General features: G+C 41.8%; 2 protein-coding genes across 3 annotated transcripts in view; both read left to right on the top strand.

The window, feature by feature from the left end:
* The first annotated feature begins 164 nt into the window (after positions 1–164).
* LOC139572630 (protocadherin alpha-3-like) lies at positions 165–2,706 on the top strand. Its single transcript, XM_071395313.1, has one exon. It carries the CDS (start codon positions 334–336, stop codon positions 2,704–2,706), a length of 2,373 nt encoding a protein of 790 aa, XP_071251414.1. The 5' UTR covers positions 165–333.
* Positions 2,707–8,921: 6,215 nt separating this feature from the next.
* Positions 8,922–11,940, top strand: part of LOC139574176 (protocadherin alpha-C2-like) — a 305,452-nt gene continuing 302,433 nt past the window's right edge. For both annotated transcript variants that reach the window (XM_071398475.1, XM_071398452.1), the window contains exon 1: positions 8,922–11,472. In XM_071398475.1, the coding sequence (XP_071254576.1) occupies positions 9,106–11,472 (2,367 nt within the window). In that variant the 5' untranslated portion in view covers positions 8,922–9,105. The remainder of the gene's footprint in view (positions 11,473–11,940) is intronic.

Here is an 11,940-nt window from a genome sequence, read left to right as displayed (position 1 = left end):
ATTTACTGTGACAAAATACTACGAATAATTTTAAACTATAGTGCAATGTGAGGTATAATCACATGGTGTCAGTACACAACTAGAATAACGCTCCTGGTAGACATCCTCTCGTCATACTTTTGAGTCCACCCCCTTGCTGGTTTCGTAGGTTATTCAGTCGCTGGATGAGCACAGTCATGAGCTTCGTGGGGAGAATACAATCTCAAATTAACATTCTGAAAACACTATTGGATAATGAGCTTTTGTCATGTTTGTTTATATAATGAATAGTCAATTGTCACCAATGAAGGAATAGTGGAAGTGCTGTGGATTATTGTTATTTATCTTGAAAACATGGAACAAAGAGGATGCGGGGCATGGCGGGAGCGACGGCAATGGGTTGTGTTCATGGTTGCTTTGGTTCTCTTTTGGAGCGGGACTTCAGCTCAGATAAGATACTCCATCTCTGAAGAGCTCATGGAAGGAACTGTCGTGGGGGATATAGTTAAGGATTTGGGAATAGATCTGAGCACATTGAAGGATAGGGGATTTCGAATCGTGTCTGGCTCGACCGAGTCCCTTTTCCAGGTAAACCAGAATGACGGCATATTGTATGTGAACCGAAAAATAGACCGAGAGGAGGTGTGTGAACGGAGCAGCGTGTGTTTGATCAACCTGAAAACCGTTCTAGAGAACCCGCTGGAGATCCATTATGTCGCGGTGGAGGTGTTAGATGTGAACGACCATTCTCCCAGCTTTCCCGAGACAGAGAAAAGGTTAGAGATGTCAGAATCTGCGTTGCAGGGGACGCGATTTCAGCTGCACGCTGCAGACGACCCAGACAGTGGCCAATATTCAGTTCAACAATATAAACTCAGTCAGAATGATCATTTCCGTTTGGAAGTTAAAGATAGAGGTGATGACCGCAAAACACCTATTTTGGTTTTACAAAAAACACTGGATAGGGAGGCTTTAAAAAGCCATAAGCTAATTCTCACAGCCCTTGACGGTGGGAAACCTCCTAGGTCTGGAGAAATTAGAATAACTGTAGACGTGTCAGATGTTAACGATAACGCCCCAGTCTTTACAAAGGACGTATACTCAGTATTGCTGAATGAAAACGCTCCTTTAGGCACGACCGTGATACAGGTTAATGCCACTGATTTGGACGAGGGTTCTAATGGTGAAGTCATCTATTCTTTTGCCAATGACGTGCAAGGGAAGGTGCGGAAACGTTTCGACTTAAACCCGAAAACTGGTGAAATAATTGTAACAGGAGTTATAGATTATGAAGAAATTAAAATATATGAAATTGATATTCAGGCATCAGACAAGGGCACAGCTGCATTGACAACTGAAAAAAGTGTTATAATCAAAATAGTTGACGTTAATGACAATGCACCTGAGATAGAGGTGACATCATTTGCTAACGCAATCCCCGAAGATTCTAGACCCGGAACTACTGTAGCACTAATCAATGTTAATGACTTGGACTCTGGTCTCAATGGAAAAGTTCTGTCTTCTATAAGTGAGGGCGTTCCGTTCACTCTAACGCCGTCTTTACAGGACAACATGTACTCTGTAGTCACCAAGTCACCACTGGATAGAGAGAAACAGTCTGAATATGATCTAACAATAGTAGCCAAAGACGCAGGGGAACCGTCCTTGTCATCTGTAAAGACTGTCAGCGTTGTTGTATCAGATGTGAATGATAACAGTCCAGAGTTTTCACTGAGTCCTTATGCTTTCTATGTCACTGAGAATAACATCCCCGGCGCCTCAGTATTTTCCGTGAGTGCCTCAGATCCTGACTTAAATGAAAACGCTCTTATTTCATATCATATTATCAGAAACGGTGGCGAAATTAACAAATTGTTATCTTTTCTAAACATAAATCCTGAAAATGGGAACGTATTTGCGCAAAAAAGCTTTGACTTTGAAACTTTAAAAACGTTCCAATTCCAAGTTGTAGCTACAGACTCTGGAACTCCGTCACAATGCAGCAACGTCACAATAAACGTGTTCATTCTCGATCAGAACGACAACGCTCCAGTGATCTTGTATCCAGTCAGCGCTAACAGTTCCGCTGAAGGTGTGGAGGAGATTCCCCGCAATGTGAACGCAGGCCGTTTGGTGACTAAAGTGAGAGCCTATGACGCTGATATAGGATATAACGGCTGGTTATTATTTTCGCTGCAGGAAGTTACTGACCACAGTCTCTTTGCTTTGGACCGCTATACTGGACAGATACGGACACTACGGTCATTCACAGAGACAGACGAGGCTGAGCATAAACTGGTCATACTGGTAAAAGACAATGGGAACGTTTCACTGTCAGCAACAGCTACTGTGATTATCAAGGTTGTGGAGCCCAAAGAGGCTTTTGCAGCTTCTGATGTTAAAAGTTCAGTAAAAGACGAGGAGGAGAACAGCGTTACATTTTATTTGATCATTACTTTGGGGTCAGTTTCAACGTTTTTTCTCATCAGTATCATCGTGTTGATTGTAATGCAGTGCTCCAAACCCACAGACTATTCCTCCAAGTATTTACAAGATGTGAATAACGACGGGACACTGTGCCACAGCATCCAGTACAGATCCGGAGACAAACGGTACATGTTAGTTGGACCCAGAATGAGTATAGGTTCTACTATAGTCCCGGGAAGCAATGGGAATACTCTAGTGCTACCTGAACACAGAAGAGCTTCTGGAGAGGTAAGGAGTTAAATACGATTCTAAATATTAACCGTTTGCTGCTGCTCTCACTGAGCTTGGAAATTCTATATGTTATTATTTCATAGTGTATATATGTGTCAAATGACTCATTGTGGTCACTAAAGATCCCATGGCTCTTACGTAAGAGTACTAACCCCGGTGTGGCGGCTAAACTTCCAATATGGCCCTTATACCATAATGGTCACCTAATCATCCCCAGCTTCCAATTGGCTTATTCATCCTTCCTCCTCTCCCCTGTAAGTATTCCCCAGGCCGTTGCTGTCAATGAGAATGTGTTCTCAGTCAACTTACTTGGTAAAATAAACATATATATATTTTTATGGCAACATGATATCATAGGAACACGTCATCCTGGAACGTTTTTTAATTAACATGTAAATGTCAGAGCAGCTGACATTTTTGTCAGTACATTGCAGTCAATGGGAACAGATGAGTGTCACAGGGTTTTATGTTTTTCTCAGTACATTGCAGTCAATGGGAAAAGATTAGTCTCACAGCGTTTATGTTTTTCTCAATACTTTGCAGTCAATGGGAAAATATGAGGTTCACAGGGTTGATGTTTATTTCATTACATCTCAACTGCAAGATCATTGTGTACAATTGAGGTAAACAATGCTTTTGGGTTGATTGACTTGAAATTTCATATGCTGGGTCATGACAGTCCCCCGGTCACAAATATGCACAATTTGGGAAGATTAAACCTTTTTAACCTTTCAAAACCTTCACGCCGAATTAAGTCACTTTCTTATGTCTTATTGACATACGATTAAATTGGTTGAGGCTTATCTTTTCCCATTGACTGCTATGTGTTGACATAAGCTTCAACCCTGTGACACTCATCTTTTCACATTGATTGCAAAGTATTGACATAAACGTCAAGCCTGTGACACTCATCTTTCCCATTGACTGCAATGCATTAGCATAAACGTCAACCCTGTGTCATAATTTTCTATTGAATGTCAACCCTGTGACACTCATCTTTTCCCATTGACTGCAATTAATTGAGAAAACATCAACCATGTGGCACTCACCTTTTCCCATTGACTGCAATATATTGAGAGAAAAATCTACCCTGTGACACTCATCTTTTCCCATTGACTGCAATGTATTAGCATGAACGTCAACCCTGTGGCATCTTTTTCTACTGAATGTCAACCCTGTGAGAATCATCTTTTCCATTGACTGCAATGAAAAAGAAAAACATAAACCCTGGGACACTCATATTTTCCAATTGATGGCAATGTACTGAGAAAAACAAATCCTGGGACACTCATATTTTCCAATTGATGGCAATGTACTGAGAAAAACAAATCCTGGGACACTCATATTTTCCAATTGACGGCAATGTACTGATAAAAACATAAATCCTGGGACACTCATCTTTTCCAATTGACAGCAATGTACTCAGAAAAATATCAACCTTGTGACACATCTTTTCCCATTGACTGCAATGTATTGAGCAAAACTTCAGCTGCCCTGACAGTTTACCTTTTTGTAAAAACGTGCCAGGATTATGTTTTCAGGCTGATAGTGGGCTGCAAATGTTATGTTGTCGATTAAGAGGGTTGTCCTAGAGCCATATATAGAGAGAGTTAGGCCAATACGATTGAACGTTCCGAGAGCGCCACTTTCTCCTCCATAGATGCGGTAAAGGAGTCTATGGAATGCAGACCTTTCCATTGACCAGATTGGCGCACATTCAACAAATCTGATCTAACAAAGTAGATATTCCTCAAATCCATCATGATTGATGTATTGTAACAGGCCCACAATGTGGTTACTTAAGTCTGATAGGGATATATTTGGCTGTTTTCACTGCACAACATTTATAAGTTGTCCCTTTTCAGGTTTAGAAGAAGTGACTGCTAAATGCTAACTACTGTTTGTATAAGTTGGTGAGCATGGCAATTCCCCAAACGTTTTCATTATAAGGACACAGGACAAGACCCAAATGCAGACGCAGGAGAAAGATGGTTAGAGTCTCTGATATTTATTAATAGACAAGGGGCCGGCAAGAGGCAGGTCGAGGACAGGCAGAAGTTTGTAAACTAGGTCAGAGTCAGATGGGTACAGGACGGCAGGCAGGCTCAAGGGCAGGGCAGGCAGAATGGTATGGCAGGCGGGCTCAGGGTCAGGGCAGGCAGAAAAGGTCGGAACTGGGAGGACTAGAAAACAGGGACTAGAAAAACAGGAGTACGGAAAAACACGCAGGTAGGCTTGACGAGACAAGACGAACTGGCATCAGACAAACAGAAACCACCAGCATAAAAAGACAGGGGATAATGGGAACAAATGGGAGACACCTGGTGGGGGGTGGAGACAAGCACAAGACAGGTGAAACAGATCAGGGTGTGACGTCCGTGGCAATTCCATTGTTTTGGTCGAGTTCGATTGACCTCTTTACAACATCGATAACGTCGCTAAGTGATAATTGACACCTCCGCGCTGTGCTGTTTATTTCTGATAGTTTTCAAAACCTATGAAGATGTCTACTGAAAGCAGATATGCAATTTGTTGACATTACAACGCAGTAAAAACTTGGATACACATTATCCCAAATGCTAATGTAAAAAAACATCTGTTGAATTCGCTGCATTGTTTTGCGTGTTTACAGCGGGTCATTGTTACATCACCAACATTTTAAGAATAAAGTTCTGTATGGGCGCTAATATGGTGGCCGTTCTAAAAAGCTGGCCTAACTCTCTATATATACACTACCGGTCAAAAGTTTAAGAACACCTTCTCATTCAAGGGTTTTTCTTTATTTTTTAAATTATTTTCTATACTGTAGAATAATAGTGAAGACACCAAACTATGAAAAAACACATAAGGAATCATGTAGTAACCAAACAAGTGTTAAACAAATCAAAATATATTTAACATTTTAGATTCTTCAAAGTAGCCACCCTCTGCCTTGATGACAGCTTTGCACACTCTTGGAATTCTCTCAACCAGCCTCACCTGGAATGCTTTTACAACAGTCTTGAAGGAGTTCCCACATATGCTGAGCACTTGTTGGCTTCTTTTCCTTCACTCTGTGGTCCAACTCATCCCAAACCATCTCAATTGGGTTGAGGTCGGGTGATTTTGGAGGCCAGGTCATCTGATGCAGCACTCCATCATTCTCATTCTTGGTCAAATAGCCCTTAAACAGCCTGAAGGTGTGTTGGGTCATTGTCCTGTTGAAAAACAAATGATAGTCCCACTAAGTGCAAACCAGATGGGATGGTGCTTCGCTGCAGAATGCTGTGGTAGCCATGCTGGTTAAGTGTGCCTTGAATTCTAAATAAATCACCAACAGTGTCACCAGCAAAGCACCCCCACACCATCCCACCTCCTCCTCCATGCTTCATGGTGGGAACCACATTATGCGGAGATCATCCAGTCACCTACTCTGCATCTCACAAAGACACGCTGTTGGAACAAAAAAAATCACAAATTTGGACTCATCAGACCAAAGGACAGATTTCCACCGGTCTAATGTCCATTGTTCGTGTTTCTTGGCCCAAGCAAGTCTCTTCTTATTGGTGTACTTTAGTAGTGGTTTCTTTGCAGCAATTTGACCATGAAGGCCTGATTCAGTCTCCTCTGAATCAAATCAAATCAAATCTATTTATAAAGCCCTTCTTACATCAGCTGATGTCACAAAGTTCTGTACAGAAACCCAGCCTAAAACCCCAAACAGCAAGCAATGCAGGTTTAGAAGCACGGTGGCTAGGAAAAACTCCCTAGAAAGGCCAGAATCTAGGAAGAAACCTAGAGAGGAACCAGGCTATGAGGGGTGGCCAGTCCTCTTCTGGCTATGCTGGGTGGAGATTATAACAGAACATGGCCAATATGTTAAAATGTTCATAGATGACCAGCAGGGTCAAATAATAATAATCACAGTGGTTGTAGAGGGTGCAACAGGTCAGCACCTCAGGAGTAAATGTCAGTTGGCTTTTCATAGCTGATCATTCAGAGTATCTCTACCGCTCCTGCTGTCTCTGAACAGTTGATGTTGAGATGTGTCTGTGACTTGAACTCTGAAGCGTTTATTTGGGCTGCAATTTCTGAGGCTGGTAACGCTAATGAACTTATCCTCTGCAGCAGTCTTCCTTTCCTGTGACGGTCCACATGAGAGCCAGTTTCATCATAGCGCTTGATGGTTTTTGTGACTGCACTTGAAGAAACGTTCAAAGTTCTTGAAATTTTCTTATGCCTTAAAGTAATGATGGACTGTCATTTCTCTTTGCTTATTTGAGCTGTTCTTGCCATAATATGGACTTGGTCTTTTACCAAATAGCGCTATCTTCTGTACACCACCCCTACCTTGTCACAACACAGCTAATTGGCTTAAACGCATTAAGAAGGAAAGATATTACACAAATTAACGTTTAAGAAGGCACACCTGTTAATTGAAATGCATTCCAGGTGACTACCTCATGAAGCTGGTTGAGAGAACGCCAAGAGTGTGCAAAGCTGTCATCAAGGCAAAGGGTGGCTATTTGAAGAATCTCAAATATTACATATATTTTGACTTGTTTAACACTTTTTTGGTTACTACATGATTCCATTTATGTTATTTCATAGTTTTGATGTCTTCACTAGTGAAGAAAATAGTAAAAAATATATTTTTAAAACTTGAATGAGTAGGTGTTTTGACCGGTAGTGTATATGGTTGTGGTTTAGCATATTAGATGAAACATGATTTCACAACATCACTCATGAAAGTTGCTAGCCGGCTCATTTGCAGCCACAGCTTAACCCTCCTGTTGTGTTCGTTTCATGTGAATTAATTCTGTGTTCCCGGTCCAAAATGACCGCTCCATTATTGCTGATTACAAATCCATAATAATACATATACTATTACCTAATGTTGTGTTCGATCTTTTTATCAACTTAAGTTCTTGTGAACATTACAAGTTTTGAACTTCTTTTTGCGATGTATGGCCTGTAGGCCTCTTTACCTGAGCTCATACAACTCATTTTTGAGTTAAAAAAAAGCATAATGTATGGATTATTTAGACTATAACAAATACTCAGATGAAACATATTGTACTATTTATCACAGACTACTTTGTGTCAAAGTTTAACAAGGACTCTCTCCTCCTCACCAGTGTCATGATCAAGGATATGACCAAGAGCCTCACATACAGTGTATCGTTTGGTCATTGTGCTGCCACAGAATGAATTGTGAGCAAGGCCTCAAAAAAGCTTTATATACCAGAGCTGCGAGAAAAGTTATATATATTATTGAAACAATGTTGCGATTGTTTGTGAGAATGCCAACAGGTGTGGTTCCCGTGGGGGAAAGATTCTATTGGGGAAAAGTTCCCGTGGGGGTTGCCATGGAAGCCAAGAAGGGGAGTGAGGGTGTGTGTGTGTGTGTGTGTGTGTGTGTGTGTGTGTGTGTGTGTGTGTGTGTGTGTGTGTGTGTGTGTGTGTGTGTGTGTGTGTGTGTGTGTGTGTGTGTGTGTGTGTGTGTGTGTGTGTGTGTTCAAACACATATGCATGTGGGGGTCTGGGAGAGGAAGTGTGTCCATCTGATGAATGGGCATGTGCCTGAACTCAATTTTATACACTAATTGTAGTCTCACCCAGTCATTTTGGACCGGGAACACCACAGGTGTACAAAAGTTAAATAAAACACCCAAAATGTTATGAAAATCATCCAAATGTATTTTGTTTGTTCAGATGCCCTGTGTGGACAAAGTCATGGAACCTTATGACAATCAGATTAAATGAATTACATTTTTCAGGGAGAAAACTTGTAAATCGGGCCGAACCACTGGTCGCAGTCCACTACAATAGTGCTGAAATGCTGTTTATTTCAACGCGATGTTTGTCTGGTGAAGGTCTGGCAAAAAGTGATGACATATAGGCCTACATGCATGTCAAGTTGATATGCTCTTCATTTATATAAATATATCTCAATATTTTCTTCAGTCGGGGTGGGACGCTTGTTACACACTCCAGTAAATGAGGTCCCGGGCTATGCATCATGGTTTGTAGACCTCAGTCAACTGTATTCCGACTTTCTTAATCCACACAACTTTTTCAGTACGGTTTTATGCGATTTGTATTTTTATTATATACCATGAATAAGCTTGAACGATAGTGCACTCTGAGATAGAATCGCATGGTGTCAGTACACAACTAGAATAACGCTCCTGGTAGACTTCCACTCGTCATACTTTTGAGTACACCCCCTTGCTGGTTTCGTATCTTATTCAGTCGCCGGAAGAACACAGTCGTGAGCTTCGTGGGGAGAATAAGATTTCAATTATATATTCTGAGAACACTATTGGATAATGAGCTTTGGTCCTATCCGAATATAATGAATAGACAACTGTCATCAATGGAGGAATAGTGGAAGTGCTGTGGATTATTGTTATTTATCTTGAAAACATGGAACAAAGAGGATGCCGGGCATGGCTGGAGCGACGGCAATGGGTTGTGTTCATGGTTGCTTTGGTTCTCTTTTGGAGCGGGACTTCAGCTCAGATAAGATACTCCATCTCTGAAGAGCTTAAGGAAGGAACTGTCGTTGGGAATATAGCTAAGGATTTGGGTATAGAGCTAAGCACATTGAAGGAAAGGGGATTTCGAATCGTATCTGGCTCGACTGATCCCCTTTTCCAGGTAAACCAGAATGACGGCATCTTGTACGTGAACCAAAAAATAGACCGAGAGGAGGTGTGTGAACGGAGCAGCGTGTGTTTGATCAACCTGAAAACCGTTCTAGAGAACCCGCTGGAGATACATTATGTCGCGGTGGAGGTGTTAGATGTGAACGACCATTCTCCCAGCTTTCCCGAGACAGAGAAACGGTTAGAGATTTCAGAGTCTGCGGTACCTGGGGCTCGATTTCAGCTTAATGCTGCTCATGATCGAGATGGAGGCAGTTATTCTATGCAACAGTATAAACTCAGCCCCAATGATCATTTTCGTTTGGAAGTTAAAGATCGAGGTGAGGACCGCAAAACCCCTACTTTGATTTTACAGAAGGCGTTAGATAGAGAGGCCATACGGAGCCATAGATTACTGCTCACGGCTATTGATGGAGGTAAACCTCCTAGATCTGGAGACATGAGAATAACTGTAGATGTATTAGACGTAAACGATAACACCCCTGTCTTTACTATGGAGGTATACTCTGTAACGCTGAATGAAAATGCCCCTTTAGGCACAACAGTCATACAGATGAACGCGACTGATTTGGACGAAGGTTCAAATGGTGAAATAATGTATTCTTTCGCCAACGACGTGGACGGTAGAGTACGGCAACGTTTTGATTTAGACTGCATTACCGGGGAAATAATTGTAAAGGGTGTTATTAATTTCGAGGAAAATAACAGTTTTGAGATTGATATTCAGGCATCAGACAAGGGGACAGCTCCTTTGACAACTGACAAAACTATTATTATCCATGTAATTGACGTTAATGACAATGCACCGGAGATTGAAGTGACATCTTTCTCTAACGCAATCCCTGAGGATTCCAAACCCGGAACTACTGTGGCACTGATCAGTGTTAATGATTTGGACTCTGGTCTCAATGGCAAAGTTCTTTGCTCGCTACTTGAAGATGTACCTTTCAAACTAATTCCCTCTTTACAAGATAACATGTATTCTGTTATCACCAAGTCACCACTAGATAGGGAGAAACAGTCTGAATATGATCTAACAATAGTTGCCAAAGACGCAGGGGAACCGTCCTTGTCATCTGTAAAGACTGTCAGCGTTGTTGTATCAGATGTGAATGATAACAGTCCAGAGTTTTCACTGAGTCCTTATGCTTTCTATGTCACTGAGAATAACATCCCCGGCGCCTCAGTGTTTTCCGTGAGTGGGTCAGATCCTGACATGAATGAAAACGCACTGATTTCATATCATATTTTGAGAGATGGTGGCGAGGAAAACATACGGGCGTCTTTTCTCAACATAAACTCGGAAAATGGGAACATTTTGGCGCTAAAAAGCTTTGACTTTGAAACTTTAAAAACATTCCATTTCCAAGTTGTAGCTACAGACTCTGGAAGTCCGTCACAAAGCACCAACGTCACAGTCAACGTGTTCATTCTGGATCAGAACGACAACACTCCAGTGATCTTGTATCCAGTCAGCGCTAACGGTTCTGCTGAAGGTGTGGAGGAGATTCCCCGCAATGTGAACGCAGGCCATTTGGTGACTAAAGTGAGAGCCTATGACGCTGATATAGGATATAACGGCTGGTTATTATTTTCACTGCAGGAAGTTACTGACCACAGTCTCTTTGCTTTGGACCGCTATACAGGACAAATAAGGACACTTCGGTCATTCACAGAGACAGACGAGGCTAAGCATAAACTGGTCCTACTTGTAAAAGACAATGGGAACGTTTCACTGTCAGCAACAGCTACTGTTATTATCAAGGTTGTGGAGCCCAAAGAGGCTTTTGCTGCTTCTGATGTTAAAAGTTCAGTAAAAGACGAGGAGGAGAACAGCGTTACATTTTATTTGATCATTACTTTGGGGTCAGTTTCAACGCTTTTTCTCATCAGTATCGTCGTGTTGATTGTAATGCAGTGCTCCAAACCCACAGACTATTCCTCCAAGTATTTACAAGATGTGAATAACGACGGGACACTGTGCCACAGCATCCAGTACAGATCCGGAGACAATCGGTACATGTTAGTTGGACCCAGAATGAGTATAGGTTCGACTATAGTCCCGGGCAGCAATGGGAATACTCTAGTGGTTCCCTCAGAACACAGGAAGAGAGCTTCTGTAGAGGTAAGAACTCTCTCTCAATTCTTTACTGCCTATTAAGTTGGATAAAGAGAGATGTTTTGGATGAATGTGTTGCTTGTCGTTTTGTCTCTGCATAATGTCCGAGTGTGCAAACTCGCTGTGGTGGTCGCTGTCCATGGTGCCGAATTACCACAAACTCACTGCTTAGCATGCTAGGCTACTACCTCGGGTTTATTATCTGTTCTTTTGCGTTGTACTCCTTCAATTCAGTGTTTTCCTCCACCTCCCATATCTATCCATCTTCACCTTTATTCGTTCTTATGATGGTCGATTTGGATTGTAATTGGTATATTTGTTGGGTTTGATGCAACACGTAAACAACGAGTATCGCTCCCTCGGAGCGTATGTAGTGTTTGTGAATACCAGAATCACGGACCACAGGGTGTCAGTGTAACACAAGGAGATTGTCTGATACTTTGTAGACTAGGCCCCTTCTCTGGTCTGTTTTGT

Source organism: Salvelinus alpinus, chromosome 4 (assembly GCF_045679555.1).
Source record: "Salvelinus alpinus chromosome 4, SLU_Salpinus.1, whole genome shotgun sequence".
NCBI classification, from domain to species: Eukaryota; Metazoa; Chordata; class Actinopteri; order Salmoniformes; family Salmonidae; genus Salvelinus; species Salvelinus alpinus.
Note: the sequence above shows the minus strand (reverse complement) of the source record. Positions and strands in the feature narration are given on the sequence as shown.